Raw genomic sequence first — 21,268 nt, 5'->3', positions numbered from 1 at the left:
GAGGGGTATTTGGGTGGGTGGGGGGGCTTCCCCAAGGGTACCTTTGAAAGTCATATGGGGGGGTTGCTATATATGGGGGAAACCCAATGTATAAGTTTTGTATTATTTTCGATTGTTGTGTTTGTGTTCTTTTTTCCTTTTGTTATGGGGGGGGGGTTTTGTTAAAATTTTGTTGGAAAATCTGAATAAACATATTTTTTTTAAAAATAAATAAATAACCTGGGGAGTTACCACTGACCAGAAACTGAACTGGACCAGCCCTATAAATACTATGGCTACAAGAGCAGGTCGGAGGCAGGGTACTTTGTGGCCAGTAACTCACTTCCTTACACTCCAAAGCCGGTCCATCATCTACATGGCACAAGTCATGGAATAGTCCCCACTTACCTGGATGAGTTCAGCTCCAACAACACTCAAGGAGGTAGATACCATCCAGGACAAAGCAGCCCACTTGATTGCGCCCCATCCAAAAGCATTCGCTCCCTCCACCACAATGCACAGTAGCTGCCGTGTGTACCATATACAGGACAGCACGACCTCACCAAGGCTCCTTAGGCAGCAGCTACCAAACTCGGGATCACTACAATGTAGAAGGACAAGGGCAGCAGATACCCGGGAACACTGCCACTTGGAAGTTCCCCTGCAAACCACACATCATCTTGACTCGGACATTTATCGTTGTTCCTTTGCTGTCGCTGGGCCCAAATCCTGGAACTTCCTTCCTAACAGCACTGTGGGTGTACCTACACCACATGGACCGCAGCGGTTCAAGTAGGAAGCTCATCGCCGCCTTCTCAGAGCAGATTGGGGGTGGGCAGTAAATGCTCGCGTAGCCAGCAATGCCCACATCACATGAAAGAATAAATAACATTTTGGGGATGGTTTGGGATTTCAGGTGGTGCCTCCTGCAGTAGCATTACTCGTGTATAGGTTGCTGGATGAGGAAGATGAACAGTGTGTGTCAGGCAGTGGGGGTCGGGTTTTCATAGCGGGCGCAGGAATCAGGAGGCGGGTGTGAATCCGGGACTCAACTCCGCCCCCAGTGGGAAGAATCCGTTTATTGATATTTTGGTGGTGGCGAGCTGTCAGTCAGGTCAGGGACCGTTTTTCTGGCCAATAGATGCCTGGGATTGTGTGTGGCGGTGGTGGTGGGGGAATCATTGGAAGTGTGTCTATGTTCGGATTCGCTACGGCAGTCATTGCCGTGGCTGCATTTAAAAAGTAGCTTTTCAGTTGGGAAACGATGGAGTGTGCAGACATTTCCTATTTCAGAGGCATTTCAGAGGCTTCACAGCTCCAGGGTCCCAGGTTCGATTCCCAGCTTGGGTCACTGTCTGTGCGGAGTCTGCACATTCTCCCCGTGTGTGCGTGGGTTTCCTCCGGGTGCTCCGGTTTCCTCCCACAGTCCAAAGATGTGCAGGTTAGGTGGATTGGCCATGATAAATTGCCCTTCGTGTCCAAAATTGCCCTTAGTGTTGGGTGGGGTTGCTGGGTTATGGAGATAGGGTGTGGAGGTGTTGACCTTGGGTAGGGTGCTCTTTCCAAGAGCCGGTGCAGACTCGATGGGCCGAATGGCCTCCTTCTGCACTGTAAATTCTATAATTATCTGGAATCAGAGATGTGGGATCCAGAGAACTTGTTGAAGTTTATTAGCCCTGGCACAGTGGCGCAGTGGTTAGCACTGCTGCCTCACGGCGCTGAGGACCTGGGCTCGATCACGGCCCCGGGTCACTGTCTGTGTGGAGTTTGTACATTCGCCCCATGTCTGCGTGGGTTTCACCCCCACAATCCAAAAGATTTGCAGGGTAGGTGGATTGGCCGCGCTAAATTGCCCCTTAAGTGGGAAAAAAAAAATTAGGTACTCTAAATTTATTTAAAAAAAATAAGAATCTGGAATTAAAAGTCCAATGACGACAATGAAGCCATTGTTGATTCTTGTAAAAATCAATCTGGTTCACTTAGGGAAGGAAATCTGATGTCCTTACCCGGTCTGGCCTACACGTGACTCCAGACCCACAGCAATGTGGTTGACTATTAAATGCCCTCAGGGTTCCATCAGTGACGCCCACATCCCATAAATGAATTAAAAGAAAACACACACACACACTCATTCATTCATTATCACCTCGTGCCCCTCCCCTACACACACACACACACACACACTCGCTCACCCACACACACACTCGTTCACCCACACACCCTTGTTCACCATCACCTCGCACCCCTCCCCTACACACACATATTCACTGACACATACACACATAAACACCGAAACACTCACACACCCTCACACACTCACTCATTCCCCTCCCCTGCACATACACACATACACTCACACTCACTCATTCACCCACTCACGCACACAAACACTCACACTCATGCACACATTCTACTCAAACACACGCACACTACTCAAACATTCACCATCACCTCGCACCCTTCACCTCTGTACACACGCACTCATACACTCACTTGCACATTAACCATCAAGCCGTGCTCCTACCTCCCACACCCCCTCCCTCCCCACACTCTCACCATAGACACTAACTCAAATATTCTTACTCTAACACAGTTACACACACACACCTCCTTACTTAAACACGCACTTACTCTAACACAGTTACACACACACACGCTTACTTAAACACACTCTAAAACAGTTACACACCCTTACTCAAACACGCATTTACTCTAACACAGTTACACACTCACACACACTTACTCAAACACACACACTCTAACATACTCTTACCCTCCACACATACACACACACTTACACAACTACCTCAACCGGCTTTCCTGCACATACTTTGTCTCCTGTTCCCTCTCACACATTCTCTCTCTCAGGTACATACTCACTCACACAGAGACCACAATTCCTCACACCCATACTCACTCACACACAGTGTAACTAATGCTTTACTACAGGTCTGAACAGAGAGACAGACTGTAATATTTATTACTTTTTTAAAAGGCCGGATAGATACTTAAGCTTTAGAAACAGAAAAGAAAATGGGAAGGAGGCAGGAAAATGGGATTTGATATGCAGCCTTAATCGACCAAATTACCTCCATAATGATTCAAAGAGGCGCGACATTCCTCAGAAACAATTCTGTTACAGGCGATTAGAAATGTTTGATGAATAAATAGTTGACCAATGAATATCCTGATAATTCAGATAGTAGAGGAAAAATGTACCTTTCACCCTCTTCTGATGCTCCTTGGTCAGTTATTCCTCCGACGTTAAGAGATCCATGGGTATTATTCGCATATATTCATTGATCAAACCTTTGCAAAAGTCCGAGCCAAAGTTAACCTTTTCTGCAGCTCCTTATAGTGCGACCAAACTCCTGGTAGCCTCCACGAAAATCAGGACAAGGTTAGAGAGCGCAAGCGTGAGGGTACAAGGAACAGTGAAAGCGAGAGAGAGAGGAATTGGCAGTGATGGGAGCTTCAGACTGAGGGTTGTCTGTCGAACTAGCCCTGCCTAAGGCAGTGTGACCCTGCTCCCCACCCCTGTCAAACAACAAGGCTGCCTTTATTCCTGTGGAAAGGGTTTGCAAACAGGACACTTGTTCATTGATGGGAGAAAGGCCTTCAGTTTGAAATGCCAGAATGAAGAAATGTAAGCATTAAATGTCAACAGCGCCCATGAAAACCCCCACACAGCCTCACTCCCAACCTGACTGCAAAGAGGCCTGACACATTCCCGTTTGCCTTTTATTCCCAAGCTAATTTTAACACGACACCCAAGCAGTTTCAAGCTAACAGGAAAGTTACAGATTAACCTCATTCCACAACTTTTAAAATATTTTTTTAAAGCCGCGTTTCTCAAAGGTTTTCCGTCAAAAAAAATCAGAGTTGTACAATGTTATAATCCCCTGCAATATTTTCAGTTTGCAGATCAATTTCTTAAATTCCAATTGAGTCCCCGCTTTCATCTAACTCGGAAAATCGGCAGCGTATCAGGCACAGGCAGTGACAGTGTATGAGAACAGGGCTGTAAGTGGTGTGGGGCACAAACTGGGCAGGTTGTTTTATAAAGTGAATATGAAAAAATAATTTTACTATCTTTTATATTACAAATACTAAAACAAACCTTGTTGAAGTCACGATTTTTATAACATCATTACACACACATGTACACTGTTGCTAACCTTTGGTTGGTTCAATTGGCTCTGTTTTATAACCTTTGCTCTAGAGTCGCCAGGTATCTTTATGATACCGCCACGAGGTTCAAGTTCGAGTAATGATCAATAACTCAACACACCAATTAGTAAGATTCAAATCAAAGCACATTTATTGTACACAGTAAATCGCTACTCATGCATAAACTCTACTTTCTAAGCTATTTCTATCGCTAACAGGCCAATACTTAGCTTGGAACTGGCCCACCAGGTCAGGGGAACAAATAGCCTTTCGTTCAGGTCCTGAGTCTGCGGGATTCAAAGCTGGTATGGACTGGTAGCTAGGAGCGCCTATCTCATAGCAAGGGTTGACTTGAGACTTATGTTCTTTGGATGCAGCTGGACAGGTCACTCTCAAGGGTTGGTTCGCATTGCTGAGTGACCCTGTCAAGAGGGACGATTTGAACTTGGGGGCTTTACTTTATAGTCCCCAGGGGCTTTCCGCCTTTCGGGGCAAACCTGTAACTGGTTTCAAGTGATTGGACTTCGTTCCAATTGCTTGGTTCGATTTCTCCAATACTGGAGTGGTTCCCTGATCGTTGGGTGGTCTTTAAGTGTCCGTTAACCTCTTTTGTGTTGGCTCCTGCTGGCGCCGAGGAGTCTAGCTTGGCCTTGTTTACCTTAAATGTTTCGATTGTTCCCGGGGATCGCTCATTAGTATGTAGATGGCTGCTACATTATTATGCCGATGGTTGCTGGTATCGATGCTGTCTGGGCTTTTGCAGATTTTAATACACAGTAACTTGCACTTGCTGGTTTCTGCTTGTGTTGGCTGAATTTCCCTTCAGCCTTTGCCGTTCTCCATTTTACGTCGGGAATTGGCCAACCCAGGTGGCTACAACACAAACACACGCATGCACACACTCATACATACACAAGGGGCTGTTTAGCACAGGGCTAAATCGCTGGCTTTGAAAGCAGACCAAGGCAGGCCAGCAGCACAGTTCAATTCCCGTAACAGCCTCCCCGAACAGGTGCTGGAATGTGGCGACTAGGGGCTTTTCACAGTAACTTCATTTGAAGCCTACTCGTGACAATAAGCCATTTTCATTTCATGTACACATTCTCCCCGTGTCTGCGTGGATCTCACCCCCACAACGCAAAAGATTTGCATGGGAGGCGGATTGGCCACGCTAAATTGTCCTTTAATTATAAAATTAAAAATGTTTAAAAAGTGCACCGACCAGCTCACACACCGACACTCACATATGTACACACGCACATACAGACACCAATGCTGACGTGCACACATGCAAACATACACACAGGAAATATCTGAAGTTTGCCTTTACATACATCAGCTGTAGGCAACCTGTGGCCTATCTGGGTTCAGAGTGCAGCCCATGAAACATTTTGTTGACCTTTGCTCAGGCGCAGAGACGCCACATTCTGCTGATTTCCATCCACGTCGGTTTTGTCCCTATTGGTTTGACTGAGGTGATTCGCACGTAAAGCGAGGGTGAGTGAAGTGAGGAGAGTGCGGATTGTTCATTGACTGTGAGAGCCATGCGCTCTCCCTGTGTCCAAAAGAGAAATATTTATTTTGTTTTTATCCTTTAAATTTGATGACCGTTCTATTCATTTATAAATGATTAAGCATTTTCTATAACTCATTATGAAATATTTGGGGTGTATTAAATGTATTTAATCTTATTCATGGGGGTCATGGTCAGTGAACAAGCCCGATTTCAATCTGGGGGCCCATTGAGATGAAGGAGGGACACTCCTGCGGCCCACTTACCAGCCTGGGCTGCCCATCACTGACATAGAGGCTCCCTTACTGGGTAACACAGAATGGGTTCAACGACAAGGAAAATTAGGAGAAAGGTTAAGAGGAAATATAACTTAGGAGAGGTTACTGATCGAGGTGTTAAGATTCAGAACAGAGGTAAAAAAGCCAACATAAGTGTACTTTACCTGAATGCTCGTAGTATTCGGAACAAGGTAAATGAGTTGATGGCGCAAATCATCGACTATGATTTAGTGGCCATTACTGAAACATGGTTAAAGGATGGTCACGACTGGGAGTTAAATATCCGAGGGTATCAAACTATTCGGAAGGACAGAGTGGATGGTAAGGGAGGTGGTGTAGCTCTGTTAATTAAGGATGACATCCGGGCAACAGTAAGGGATGACATCGGTGCTATGGAGGATAAGGTTGAATCCATTTGGGTGGAAATCAGGAATAGTAAGGCGAAAAAGTCACTGATAGGAGTAGTCCATAGGCCACCAAATAGTAACATTATGGTGGGGCAGACAATAAACAAAGAAACAACTGATGCATGTAGAAATGGTACAGCAGTTATCATGGGGGATTTTAATCTACATGTCGATTGGTTTAACCAGGTCGGTCAAGGCAGCCTTGAGGAGAAGTTTATAGAATGTATCCGCGATAGTTTCCTAGAACAGTATGTAATGGAGCCTACGAGGGAACAAGCGGTCCTAGATCTGGTCCTGTGTAATGAGACAAGATTGATTCAGGATCTCATAGTTAGGGATCCTCTCGGAAGGAGCGATCACAATATGGTGGAATTTAAAATACAGATGGAGGGTGAGACGGTAAAATCAAGCACTAGTGTTTTGTGCTTAAACAAAGGAGATTACAATGGGATGAGAGAAGAACTAGTTAAGGCAGACTGGGAGCAAAGATTTTATGGTGAAACAGTTGAGGAACAGTGGAGAACCTTCCAAGTGATTTTTCACAGTGCTCAGCAAAGGTTTATACCAACAAAAAGGAAGGACGGTAAAAAGAGGGAAAATCGACCGTGGATATCTAAGGAAATAAGGGAGAGTGTCAAATTGAAGGAAAAAACATACAAAGTAGCAAATATCAGTGGGAGACTAGAGGACTGGGAAATCTTTAGGGGGCAACAGAAAGCTACTAAAAAAGCTATAAAGAAGAGTAAGATAGATTATGAGAGTAAACTTGCTCAGAATATAAAAACAGATAGTAAAAGTTTCTACAAATATATAAAACAAAAAAGAGTGGCTAGGGTAAATATTGGTCCTTTAGAGGATGAGAAGGGAGATTTAATAATGGGAGATGAGGAAATGGCTGAGGAACTGAACAGGTTTTTTGGGTCGGTCTTCACAGTGGAAGACACAAATAACATGCCAGTGACTGATGGAAATGAGGCTATGACAGGTGAGGACCTTGAGAGGATTGTTATCACTAAGGAGGTAGTGATGGGCAAGCTAATGGAGCTGAAGGTAGACAAGTCTCCTGGACCTGATGGAATGTATCCCAGAGTGCTAAAAGAGATGGCTAGGGAAATTGCAAATGCATTAGTGATAATTTACCAAAATTCACTAGACTCTGGGGTGGTCCTGGTGGATTGGAAATTGGCAAACGTGACACCACTGTTTAAAAAAGGAGGTAGGCAGAAAGCGGGCAATTATAGGCCAGTGAGCTTAACTTCGGTAGTAGGGAAGATGCTGGAATCTATCATCAAGGAAGAAATAGCGAGGCATCTGGATGGAAATTGTCCCATTGGGCAGACGCAGCATGGGTTCATAAAGGGCAGGTCGTGCCTAACTAATTTAGTGGAACTTTTTGAGGACATTGACAGTGCGGTAGATAACGGGGAGCCAATGGATGTGGTATACCTGGATTTCCAGAAAGCCTTTGACAAGGTGCCACACAAAAGGTTACTGCATAAGATAAAGATGCATGGCATTAAGGGGAAAGTAGTAGCATGGATAGAGGATTGGTTAATTAATAGAAAGCAAAGAGTGGGGATTAATGGGTGTTTCTCTGGTTGGCAATCAGTAGCTAGTGGTGTCCCTCAGGGATCAGTGTTGGGCCCACAACTGTTCACAATTTACATAGATTTGGAGTTGGGGACCAAGGGCAATGTGTCCAAGTTTGCAGACAACACTAAGATAAGTGGTAAAGCAAAAAGTGTAGAGGATACTGGAAGTCTGCAAAGGGATTTGGATAGGCTAAGTGAATGGGCTAGGGTCTGGCAGATGGAATACAATGTTGACAAATGTGAGATTATCCATTTTGGTAGGAATAACAGCAAAAGGGATTATTATTTAAATGATAAAATATTAAAACATGCTGCTGTGCAGAGAGACCTGGGTGTGCTAGTGCATGAGTCGCAAAAAGTTGGGTTACAGGTGCAACAGGTGATTAAGAAGGCAAATGGAATTTTGTCCTTCATTGCTAGAGGGATGGAGTTTAAGGCTAGGGAGGTTATGCTGCAATTGTATAAGGTGTTAGTGAGGCCACACCTGGAGTATTGTGTTCAGTTTTGGTCTCCTTACTTGAGAAAGGACGTACTGGCACTGGAGGGTGTGCAGAGGAGATTCACTAGGTTATTCCCAGAGCTGAAGGGGTTGGATTACGAGGAGAGGTTGAGTAGACTGGAACTGTACTCGTTGGAATTTAGAAGGATGAGGGGGGATCTTATATAAACATATAAGATTATGAAGGGAATAGATAGGATAGATGCGGGCAGGTTGTTTCCACTGGTGGGTGAAAGCAGAACTAGGGGGCATAGCCTCAAAATAAGGGGAAGCAGATTTAGGACTGAGTTTAGGAGGAACTTCTTCACCCAAAGGGTTGTGAATCTATGGAATTCCTTGCCCAGTGAAGCAGTAGAGGCTCCTTCATTAAATGTTTTTAAGATAAAGATAGATAGTTTTTTGAAGAATAAAGGGATTAAGGGTTATGGTGTTCGGGCCGGAAAGTGGAGCTGAGTCCACAAAAGATCAGCCATGATCTCATTGAATGGCGGAGCAGGCTCGAGGGGCCAGATGGCCTTCTCCTGCTCCTAGTTCTTATGTTCTTATGTAAGAGCTGCACTGAAGACTTCCAAAATCAGACCCAACTCTGGGAAAGTTCCCAGGCAGTAGCAATGCATGGGAGGGGGCGGGGGGGCCTCATCACCTTTCAGAATATATTAAAGTACTCGACAAAGATTGGTGGAATCATTAAAACGTTACAGCGTGGATAGAGGCCATTCAGCCCATCATGTTTGTGCCAGCCCTTTGAGAAAGCTGTCCAATCGGTTTGCACTTTCCCCATAGCCCAGTAAAGTCATCCTTTCAACAATTTACTGAAGTGCCTGTTGAAAATTATTATTGGATTTGTTTCATTTCAGCCAGTGAGTTATTCCAGATCACTGCGAAAACACTTCATGCTCAGAACGCCTCTGATTTATTGGCTAATTTGTCCCCTCCCACTTTCCCCCCTATCAAAACCCCTCTGTGTTTTTAGCACATTGATTAAATCTCCTTCTTCAACTGATGGCAGTTTTAAATTACTCTGTCCTCCGAGCACCAGTCACTCCCCAGGGGATATTGATCCATGCCAGGCAAGATCTCAATGGCCCCTTTAGTCGCTCAGCATCTGATCCAAGTGGGCTGGGTTCCCAAAGTTGCCTTCACAGCTGGCCAGCCAGTCAACATGGGAGAGGTTGGGCAGCACAATGGAGCTTGGTTCAGACCTCCCCTGAGTCCCATGCCATCCAGCTGTGTTCACTTGTTTCCCTTCGCCCTCTTTAGCCCAGGCAGGCCACATTCAATGACTCCCAGAATCCCTAGCTTGTGGGGTTGGTTGAGCAGAGGCCGGGCCTTGACCAGGCCACCTTTATCTTGACTCCTGTCTGCGGGTCAGGAAGGTTATATTGGCTTCAGAGGGAGTGCCCCGTAGTTTTACCAGATTAATACCCGTGAATTCCAATAGTTGAATTACGAGGCGATGCTACATAAACTAAGCTTGTACTGACTGGAATTTAGACGGCTTTGAGGTAACTGGGTCAAGGTTTTCAAGGAATCAAGGGAAACAGACAGGGTAAACAGAGAGAAAAGATTTGCATTGGCTTAGGAAGTCGAGGGCCAGCAAGCAGAGTCTCAAACATAGAGCCAGAGCTTTCAGAGTGAAATGCGGAAACATTTGCACACACAGAGGGTGGTAGAAGTTTGGGACACTCTTCCACAAATAGCAATTAATGTTGGATCAATTGTTAATTTTAACACAGCGATTGATAGATTGTTGCTATCGAAGGCATAATAATAATAATAATTGATATTGTCACAAGTAGGCTTACATTACCACTGCAATGAAGTTACTGTGAAAAGCCCCTAGTCGCCACATTCCGGCGCCTGTTTGGGTACACTAAGGGAGAATTCAGAATGTCCAATTCACCTAACAAGCACGTCTTTCGGGACTTGTGGGAGGAAACCGGAGCACCCGGAGGAAACCCACGCAGACACGGGGCGAAGGTGCCGACTCCGCACAGAGCTGATTCAAGCCGTGAATTGAACCCCGGACCCTGGCTAGAGGAAGGTATAGAGTCATACAGGTCACAGATCAGCCATGATCTCCATTGAATGGCCTCTCCCACTGAGTGGTGGAGCAGGTTTGAGGGGCTGAATGGCCTCTCCCCATTCTCATGACCAGATGGAGGCCATTCAGCCCTTTGAACCTTTTCCATCATTCATTGAGTTCATGGCGGATCCATAATCTTAACCCCATTCCTCTGCTGCTTAATCTTTTCTACTATTTATCTGGCAAAAAACTTAGCGATATATTGCTGGGGGATGAACTGCCCAGCAGTGTGAGTGTGCCAAAACTGGGAGATTTCTGTAGGTTATATCTTGAAGAAATAGGATGTAAATTTGATCCCCAAGAGAGGGCAGGAAATTGGTTTCTCCAGAACTTTGCCAGTTTGATGTGGAAAAGAGCCAGGATCTAAGGGCCTTGTTCTAGCTGCAAGTTAAATGATACATGGTCAAGATAATTTCAAGCAGTCAGAGCCACTCAACATGTGAGCACCTGCTCATTAACATTCCAGCAGTAATTCCTGCTATTAATCATGGATCATGAACAATTTTGACGTCAAAAGGTCTTTAGAGTGGCTAAGTACTGGGGTTTGGTACTTGTTGGATATTGTGGGAGAAAATAATATGCGGTGGGCATCAAATTGTCTCGAAGTGAACTAGTGAACAGATCCGGCGCACTGTTACAGCTGATCGCACTAACCTGGCACTAACCTGGCACTAACCTGGCACTAACCTGGCACTAACCTGGCTCTAACCTGGCACTAACCTGGCACTAACCTGGCTCTAACCTGGCAAAGAAAGATCAGGGGAGATACAAAATTTCCTTTCAAGGTGCGTCTCAGCCAATGAACTATTGTCGAGGTGCAGCCAGTGATGTAAAGAGGGAAACACAGAGGCCAGTTTTTACACAGCAAGCTCCCACAAACAACACTATGATAATGGACTGGATAATCTGTTTTAATGTTGGTGGTTGAGGGATAAAGGTTGAGCGGGAATCTGGGGAGAACTCATCTGCTTTTATCTAAATAGTGCCAATGGATCTTTTACAAACTTCTGTGGGAGCAGATGGGCCTCGGTTTAATGTCTTATGTGGAAGGTGGCACCTCAGACTGTGCAGCACACCCTCAGTACTGCACTGGATGGCTTACCTGCTCAGGCTCCCTGACTGCACCCAGAATCTTTGATTTTGAAGTGGAAGTGTTATCAGTCCAGGACGGGCAACACCTACAGAGCCCTCACAGGAAAAGCCCAAACTGCGATTCCTCCATCAGTCAAACAGCCCGCCATAATTCAATGTCTGTGGTGACAGAAAGGGGCGGCACGGTGGCACAGTGGTTAGCACTGCCACCTCACAGCTCCAGGGACTCAGGTTCAATTCTGGCCTCTGTGCGGAGTCTGCACGTTCTCCCCGTGTCTGCGTGGGTTTCCTCCGGGTACTCCGGTTTCCTGCCACAGTCCAAAGATGTGCAGGTTAGGTGGATTGGCCGTGATCAATTGCTCCTTAGTGTCTACAAAAGGTTGGGTGGGGTTACTAGGTTACAGGGCTAGGGTGGAAGCATGGGCTCAAGTAGGGTGCTCTTTCCAAGGGCCAGCACAAACCCGATGGGCCGAATGGCCTCCTTCTGCACTGTAGATGCTATGAAATACTGGGCATTCAGACTACAAGTCACCTTGCAATTGTGAAAAAAATGTCAATAATTACAAGTAATTGGCCTGATCTCTACAGCTTGAACACAAAAACAAGTACTGAATTCCTCATTGAGTCATTGAACACACCCCATTAACCTGACTTTTATCATCATTAGCTGGGCAATTGGTGGCTAGCATCAGCACGGAATTGGCATGGGATAACATTCCCAAGACTGGATGTTGGATGGGCCAATCACAGAGAGAATGGGAGAGTACGGAGATGTGCTAGTGGGTGGGCGGAACTAGGCAACGTCAGGATAAAATGTGGAAGCTGCTCCCTGTGTGTTTTTGTGGACGAAGGGACAACAAGTAGATGAGAAAGAAGAGGGTGGAGGAAATGGAAGTTGGAAACTTGGGCTCACGCTTGGGAAAGGAAGATAGGACAGGCTCAGGATACGATGAGAGAGGTGAAAGTGGAACAAAACAGTGGTAGCCGGTGCGATAATGGAGGAGAGCTGTTGCCTATTGCTTCAATTCTTCTCTCTCTCTGGTCGTTACATTTGTTTGTTACCACCTTAGTGAGGCGTGTGACACCACCTTGCTTCCCTGATATTCTTCAGAGATTCGTTATTTCACACATCCAATTTTCCTTCTTCCTCTTCCGTTTTTGCCCCCAATTTCTCCTGTTGCCAGGTCAACACGTTGCTGGGCCTTTGTTTCCAATATTCGTTCTTGGCTGTCTTTCTCTCTCTAATTGCTTGGCGTCTTTGAATTTGTCTATATATGTGTTTCTGGAACATACCTCTTCATTCACCTGAGGAAGGAGCAGTGCTCCGAAAGCTAGTGTTTGAAACAAACCTGTTGGACTTTAACCTGGTTGTTGTAAGACTTCTTACTGTGCCCACCCCAGTCCAACGCCGGCATCTCCACATCTCTCTAATTGGTTAGAGCAATCCTTTTGATTCCTTTACGACTACTCTTGACCTAACCCGTTGATCATTCTTTCTGGCCATCAGCTGATTTGGAACAGTCCTCCGCCAAACCCAATGTATCGTCAATTGACTGGGTTTCTAATAAATAGTTTCCATTGTGGTCAGAGGATAAAGTGTCTGTAATATGAAGTTGTAGTTAGTTACATGACAAACCTTCCCCAACTTCCTGTGGGTGTGAAGTAGTCCTGGCTAAATTTAGCCCCCGATTGAAGAGATATTCTCCACACGCTTCCTGCCTGGCTGGCACTGTCAGCTGTAAAGGACAACCACTTTTATCGCAAAGTAACATCAGAGGGTGCGAATAAACTCAATCCTCAGCCACAGGATATCAGACATCCTGATCGCAGGAGCGCCCGTCTGACCTGAGCCCAATGCTAAACCTTTTGGATTTCCGTGCTATTAAATGACATTTAATATTTCTTGGTAGATTTACTGCTGAATGTGAATGAAGCTGACAATAGGTCGAATGCAGAACTCTTTTTTTTCTACTCTTGATTCTCTGAGGAGAGAGGGGAAGCAAGCGAATGAGAAACTGAAGAGAGAAGAGAGAAAAACAGATAAACGCATGGAGTGAGAGAGAGAGAAAGAAGCATAAACAGATGGAGCCAGAGAGAGAGAATGAGAGAAACGGATAAACAGACAAAGTAAGAGAAAGAGAGAGAAAGATGAAAAGAGAGAGAGAGAAAAGCAGATATACAGATGGAGTGAGAGAGAGAGAGGGAGAGAAGGAAGATAAACAGATGGAATGAGAGAGGGGGGGGACACATAAAAAATAAATGGATATGTACTTCAACCTATTGGCTGAAAGAGAGAGTATGTGAATGAGAAACTGCGAGAGATAAGCGAGAGAGATAAAGGGAGACAGAGTTGGAATGAGAATCCTAGAAGACAGTAAATGAGATGTAAGAAGTGCCCACCAGTCCGTTACCCAAATAACTGCTGTGGAAAACACACAAGTTACCGAGTGACAATGAAACAGCGACCGTGGTTCAGGAAGGGGCAGCACGGTGGCACAGTGGTTAGCATTGCTGCCACACGGCGCCGAGGTCCCAGGTTCGATCCCGGCTCTGGGTCACTGTCCGTGTGGAATTTGCACATTCTCTCCCCGTCTGTGTGGGTCTCACCCCCACAGCCCAAAGGTGTGCAGGATAGGTGGATTGACCACGCTAAATTGCCCCTTAAGTGGAAAATAAGAAGTGGATACTCTAAATTTATTTTTTTTTAAACAAAAAAAAGTATTCGATGCTTCCCATTGCTGTCAGGAGGGGAGGGGAGGAAATAAAAGTAATTAAGACTTTCTGCCCATGGGGCGGCTAGGTGGTGCAGTGCTTAGCACTGCTGCCTCACAGCGCCGAGGACCCGGGTTTGATCCCGGCTCTGGGTCACTGTCCGTGTGGAGTTTGCACATTCTCCCCGTGTCTGCGTGGGTCTCACCCTCACAACCCAAAGATGTGCAGGGTAGGTGGATTGGCCACGCTAAATTAATAATAATAATCTTTATTACTGTCACAAGTAGGCTTACATTAACACTGCAATGAAGTTACTGTGGAAAGCCCCTAGTCGCCACACTCCGGCGCCTGTACGGGTGCACAGAGGGAGAATTCAGAATGTCCAATTCACCTAACAAGCACGTCTTTCGGGACTTGTGGGAGCCCTTAATTAGAAAAAGATAATTGGGTACTCTAAATTTTAAAAAAGAAAAAATACTTTCTGCCCATATCCCACAGGATCCTATTTGGGGACCTGTAACTATTTGGATGGGCACTTTGTATCAAACACAGACACAACCCAACGAGCAAATCTAATCTGATGACCAGAGTCTCTGTCGAACTGGGTCACACCTCACTCAGAGGATCCCTACAGTGCAGAAGGAGGCCATCGAATATGCACCGATGCTTCAAAGAAAACACTACCTGGTCCCAATCCCCCACCCTACCCAGTAACCCCACCCAATCTTTGGACACGAAGGACAATTTAGCGTGGCCAATCCACCTAACCTGCAACATCTTTGGACTGTGGGAGGAAACCGGAGCGCCCGGAGGAAACCCACGCACACACGGGGAGGACGTGCAGACTCCGCGCAGACAGTGACGCGAGGTCGGAATTGTACCCGGCTCCCTGGCAATGTGAGGTAGCAGTGCTAACCACTGTACATATGTCAGCACTTCTAAACTTGTCAATAAAATCATCAAGTGGATGAATCACAAGTTGAAAAATCACACATGGCATTTTATAATTTTTCGTTCTTTCAATATCTTTTCTTCACCCGCACACAAGTCCAGCCCGAGAGGTTAAGCGGGAACCCTTTTATTAACTGATTCACAGGGTGTGAGTGTATCTGCATTTATTGCCCTTGAGAAGTTGATAGTGGGCTGTCCTCCTACATTGAGCTGAGTGTCTTACTCAGACAATTCAGAGGACACATTGCCATGGGACTGGAGTCACATGTAGACCAGACTGAGTCAATTGGCAGATTTCCCTCCTTAAAGGCATGAGTGAACCAGATGTTTTTTTATAACAATCCAGTAGCTTCACGGTCACTATTCCAGATTTATTTAATTAATTGAATTTAAATTTCCCAGCTGCCAGGTGGGATTTGTATTCATGTTGCCAGATCATCTGTCCAGCCCCCCTGGGTTACTAGTTCAGTAACATAACCAATATGCTCGGCATATCAGTTCTTAACACCACATACCGGGACAAAACCATTCGTAATGCTTCCCTCGCCACCAGCCTCACATCAGGTCACATTAAGTGGAATGGGGATTTTGTACTGAACTATCTGTGGGTTTAGCCCTGTTCTCCTGCCACTCTAAACTTCACAGGAGAAGTTAGCAAGGAGTTGCTTGTACACTCAAGGGAACAGAGGAGATAGGAGCAGGAGTAGGCCATTCGGCCCTTTGCATCTGTTTTGCCGTTCAACTAGATCGTGGCTGATCTACCTCACTGCCATTTTCCAGCACTATCCCTTGATATCATTAACATCTAGAAATCTATCGATCTCAGTCTTGAACATGCTCAGTGACTGAGCCTCCACCGTCCCCTGGGATAGAGAATTCCAAACATTCACCGCCCTCTGAGCGAAGACATTCCTCCAGATCCCAGTCCCAAATGACCCGGCTCTTATTCTGCGATAATTATCCGGACTGTACTACCTGGATGCCCCGATGACACTGCCAGGGTGCCAGGGGGAGTGCCAGAGTACTACCCTGACCACCCAGAGGGCTATATTGTCTACCGAGACCCCTCACGTTGCCATCACTTCTAGTCCACGCTTATGGAAACCAGTACAAATCGACGCCTTGCAGGTGCGCCTTTAAATATCATTATCTGGATCACGCCTCACTGGGCATAGCCAGTCTGGTCGCTCGGATCAACCCAGCGCCTGGTGCGATGTCCAATTTGGGGTTCTCCCGACATTCACCCCTCGCAAACGTGGAGGCTGAATCTTGCTCTGTATCTCCTGGTTCTAGACACCCCCAACCAGGGGAAACGTCTTTCCCACATCTACCCTGTTGAACCCTGTAAGAATTATGTACATTTCAATGAGGTCACCTCTCATCCGTGAAACTCTAAAGAATACAGGCCCAATCTCCTCAATCTCTCCCCATAGGACACTCCCTCCTTCCCAGGGCTTAGTCCGGTGAACCTTTGTTTCAATCCCCCCTCCCTCTATGACCAGTATATAGGTAAGGAGACCAAAACTCCCCACAATACTCCAGGTGCAGCCTTGCCAATGCTCTACACAATTGCAGAACAACTTCTTTACTCCTGCACACAAATATTCTCACATTAAAAGCCAACATCCCATTTCCCATCTAATTTGCTTGCTGCACCTGTCAGTCAGCTTTCAGAGACTTCTGGACAAGGACAACCAGGTCCCTCTGGACATCCACACTTCTCAACCTCTCACTATTTAAGAAATACTCTGCATTTCTCTTTGTCCTATCAAAATGGATAACTTCAATTTTCTCCATTATATTCCATCAGTCATGTTCTTGTCCACTCTATCAGTCTGTCTAAATCCCCCTGAAGCATCTTTGCATCCTCCTTGCAACTCACATTCCCACCTGGTGTTGTGTCAGCAGCAAACTTGGAAATATTACGTCACGTGTAAAATCCTGCTCCATATCATTTCCGATTCTTTATGGGACAAAGCCCAGCTCCGTGCAAAGCCAACACTGTCACGTTTCACAACAACGCATTGAAAAGACAGGTCACTGTTCCGAAATAAGGTCTTAGGCCTAAAACCTCTGAACTCCAAGGCAGTGTAACTGAGGGGTACCTCAAAGATACCCTGGTGACACCCCCCGCCCTCCCACGGGCTGTTTCCAGGTAAGATTTGCAGTGTAAAATTCCTTTGAGCAATTGCCCAGCATTGGGAACCATCTGAAATTGTGATTTAAATCGCAAACTTCAGATGGCTCTGAAAAAGTTACAGAAAAAGTTCACAAAATTTAAACCACTTCTGGGTAACTACAAACCCGCACTGACCCCTCCTCCTGTTGGGACGCCACCAAAACCTCTAGGAAGGGACCTCTGCCACCCCCACCGCCCAGCTCCAGCTACTCCACCCCCCAACACACACACACACCAGGTAGTCCCACCCTCACTGGACTCCCCCCCCCCACCCCCCAAGGAAATCCTCTCAACCCCCTGACTATTTCCCCTGCCCATGGGACTCCCCCACCCCCGCCAGACTCGACTCCCGACTCCCACCCCACTGTCTGGAAATTCCCGACCTGCCCCCCACTCCCCCTCCCCACCTCAAAGGCCCATCCGAAACCCCCCTGCCCAAAGTCCTACCCACTTACCCCACACACCTACCACCTCCCTGGCTTGTCAGAAACCTTTCACCATGGCCGGGCCTGTTTTATGGCCGCTCGTGGCCTCCTTCTCCCCGATGCAGCTTTGCCTTGCCTGGGTCGGAAGGTCAGGCGAGACAGGATCGGAATAATTTAAAGGTAAGAAAGTAGGAGCGGATTGGCAATCGACTCAGTAGAAGTTTGGGCCTCTCCACAGAGGCTGCCAGACCTGTGGAGTATTTCCAGCATTTTTTAGGTTGGTTTCGATGTTTCGGAGTTGCACTGAATCTGATTAAAGATTCTCCAACCACCGACAGATCAGTGTCCTTCCAGCATTTCTGTGACGTTTAACTTTCTACTTTTCATTATTACGAATTGAAGATATTCATAGAATAAAAAACAAATAGAAAATAAAATGCTAAATATCACAGTGATTAAAAGTAACAAACAATAATTTAGAAAAAAAGATGAATTACCTTAAAGTGCACATAAACTGGCTTTTTATTCTTTCCAATCTTCCAAGACAGAAACAACTTATTCCCCATGACTAGGAGAGGATTCCTGCTCTTTCCTTACTTTCACAATAGTCAATCGAGGCTTGTACCTCGAGTTCAGCAAACTCATGTGAACGAGGGTGAATGTCCAACGAGATTTAGTCTTCCACTCGGTCACAAGCCAGTGAAGAGCCTGTTAAGATGTCCCAGCCGGTGCTAAAACTGCAGCTGAACTTTCCCAGGCTCAGATTGACTCTCCACCTGTTGCTGTGCCATGCCCACGCGCAGCAGCAAAAGAAATAATAATTTGCGACTAATGGTTTCACGGAATGGCCATCTGATGATGGATGGTTGGCAGTGTTACAGATCCCTCAGCCTGTACTCTGCAATCTGCCTCACCTCATTAACCACATTCTTCACACACGGCTGCGCAGGGCAGTTTTCAGTAATATGACAACATGAGCCACTTATCCAATGATCAGATCCGGACCTCGTTCAAATCCCAATAATTTTGCAAATGTGGATGTGCGAACTCTTGGACATTTGCCCAATTGCTCCAGTTTCCTGTATCTGAGCCCTTCTCTCGCATTCCCAAATATTATTCTACACATGTCAACCGGACATCAATCAAATTCGTGCTCTGGTTATAAGAAGGAAGAATTACATTTATATATCGCCTTTCATGGCTTAAGGATGCACCAAAGAACTTCACAGCCAATGTAAGGACTTTTTATGATCACTTAGTGCAGCGATGTTGGAGCCACATCATAATTACTAACTTGGTCACAATCCAATAGTTCAGGAAGGATGGTGAATCAAAGCTGAAATATTCTGTCGGTCTCATTATCATAGGAGGCAGGGCATTTACTGATCCAACAGCCGGAGGGCACACCAGAGAAACCCAGAGTGATACAGACTCCACCCATTCCCCCCAACACACATCCAAGATCCGAAAACAGCAGCTGGAGATATCGCAGCTCCAAACTAACACCTAAATTCCCCGTTGGAACATCTGCGCACCACCCAACAAAACACAATGTAATAACACCACCCAAACACAAAGAGAACAAGGGCAGCAGACACATGGGGGCACCAATGCCTGGAAGCCCCCCTCCAACCCACACACCATCTTGACTTGGAAATATGTCACTGTTCCTTCACTGTCGCTGGGTCAAAATCCTGAAACTCTTTCCCAAACAGCACAGTGGGTGTACCTACACCACACGGTCTGCAGCGGGTTTAAGAAGGCAGCTCACCACCACCTTCTCAAGGGCAATCAGGGGAGGGCAATGAACCCTGTCCTTGCCAGTGAAGCCCACATGAATGAATAGAAATTAAACCTCAGATTCCAAAAGTTACCTTCATTTGGCCCAGTTACAGATCTTTTCTTGATTTGATCTCTCGATGTAACATCTGCAGCTTATAATTATTTTTAAACTGTGTAATTTGCGATTATTGAAATCCCCTAAGGTCAGATTGATAAAGGCAGCTGCAGTGGTTAACACAGCTGCCTCACGCGCCGAGGTCCAAGGTTCGATCCCGGCCCCTGGTCACTGTCCTTGTGGAGTTTGCACATTCTCCCCGTGTTTGCGTGGGTTCCGCCCCCACAACCCAAAGATGTGCAGGTTAGGGGGATTGGCCACGCTAAATTGTCCCTTAATTGGAAAAAAAATGAATTGGGTACTCTAAATTATACAAAAAAAGATAAAGGCAGCTGGGTAATTTCTATTCGCTCCCCTCTCTCACTCAGACTAGTTGCTGAGGACAAGGGAAAGCCTGACCTATGCCCTCACATGGCAATGATGGATTGGGGAATGGGCGGTGGATATGCAATATGCATTCAAAGAGTGCATGGGGGAACTGCAACAATTGTTCATTCCTGCCTGGCACAAAATTAAAATACAAAGGTGGCCAAACCATGGTTTACAAGGGAAATTAGTGATAATATTAAATCTAAGGAAGAGGCATACAAATTGATCAGAAAAAAACAACAGGCGTGAGGATTGGGAGCAGTTTAAAATTCAGCAAAGGAGGACCAAGAGATTGACTAAGGAGAGTAAAGTAAAGTATGAGAGTGAGCTTGTGGGGAACATAAAAACTGACTCAAAGTTTTTATAGGTATGTAAAGAGAAAGTAATTGGTGAAGACAAATGTAGGTCCCTTACCGTCAGAAACAGGGGCGTTTATTTATTTTTAAATTTAGAGTACCCAATTCTTTTTTTTTCCCCAATTAAGGAGCAATATAGCGTGGCCAATCCACGTAACCACCACAGCTTTCGGGTTGTGGGGGTCAGACCCACGCAGACGCGGGCAGAATGTGCAAACTCGACACGGACAGCAACCCGGAGCCGGAAGCGAACCCGGGTCCTCAGAGCTGTAGGCAGCAGTGCTAACAACTGCGACACCGTGCCACCCAGAGAAACAGGGGGTTGTATAATGGTGAACAAAGAAATGGCTGAGCAACTAAATACATACTTTGGTTCTGTCTTCATAAAGGAGGAGCCAAATGATGCTCCAGAAATGTTGGGGAACGCAGGGTTTAGTGACAGAGACGAAAGGAAGGAAATCAGTATGAGTAGGGAAATGGTGTTGGGCAAGTGATGAGATTGAAGGCCGATAAATCCCTGAAGCCCGATAATCTATATCCCAGAGTACATAAGGAAGTGGTCTGAGGAATAATGGATGCATTGGTGGTCATCTGCCAAGATTTTATTGACTCTGGAACCGTTCCTGCTGATTGGAGGGTGGCTGATGTAACCCCACTATTAAAAAGGGAAGTAGAGAGAAAACAGGGAATTATGGACCAATCAGCCTTATGTTGGTAGTGCAGAAAATGCTAGAGTCGATTCTAAAATATTTAACAGCAGAGC

The 21,268-nt window shown here is 46.0% G+C and overlaps 1 protein-coding gene across 23 annotated transcripts in view; it reads right to left on the bottom strand.

Moving 5' to 3' along the window:
• The window catches only part of phldb1b (pleckstrin homology-like domain, family B, member 1b), a 405,781-nt gene that overhangs the window by 348,120 nt on the left and 36,393 nt on the right, over positions 1-21,268 (bottom strand). Inside the window, exon 1 of one of the 23 annotated variants that reach the window (XM_072486408.1) lies at positions 18,381-18,464. The exons of 21 other annotated variants lie outside the window; for them this stretch is intronic. In XM_072486408.1, coding sequence (XP_072342509.1) covers positions 18,381-18,449 — 69 coding nt within the window. In that variant the 5' untranslated portion in view covers positions 18,450-18,464. Of the gene's footprint in view, positions 1-3,198; positions 3,370-18,380; positions 18,465-21,268 lie in introns of those variants that run through there. One more of the 23 variants, XM_072486414.1, reaches the window with a different exon arrangement.

Source organism: Scyliorhinus torazame, chromosome 21, assembly GCF_047496885.1.
Source record: "Scyliorhinus torazame isolate Kashiwa2021f chromosome 21, sScyTor2.1, whole genome shotgun sequence".
NCBI classification, from domain to species: Eukaryota; Metazoa; Chordata; class Chondrichthyes; order Carcharhiniformes; family Scyliorhinidae; genus Scyliorhinus; species Scyliorhinus torazame.
This window is presented reverse-complemented; position numbering and strand designations above follow the sequence as displayed.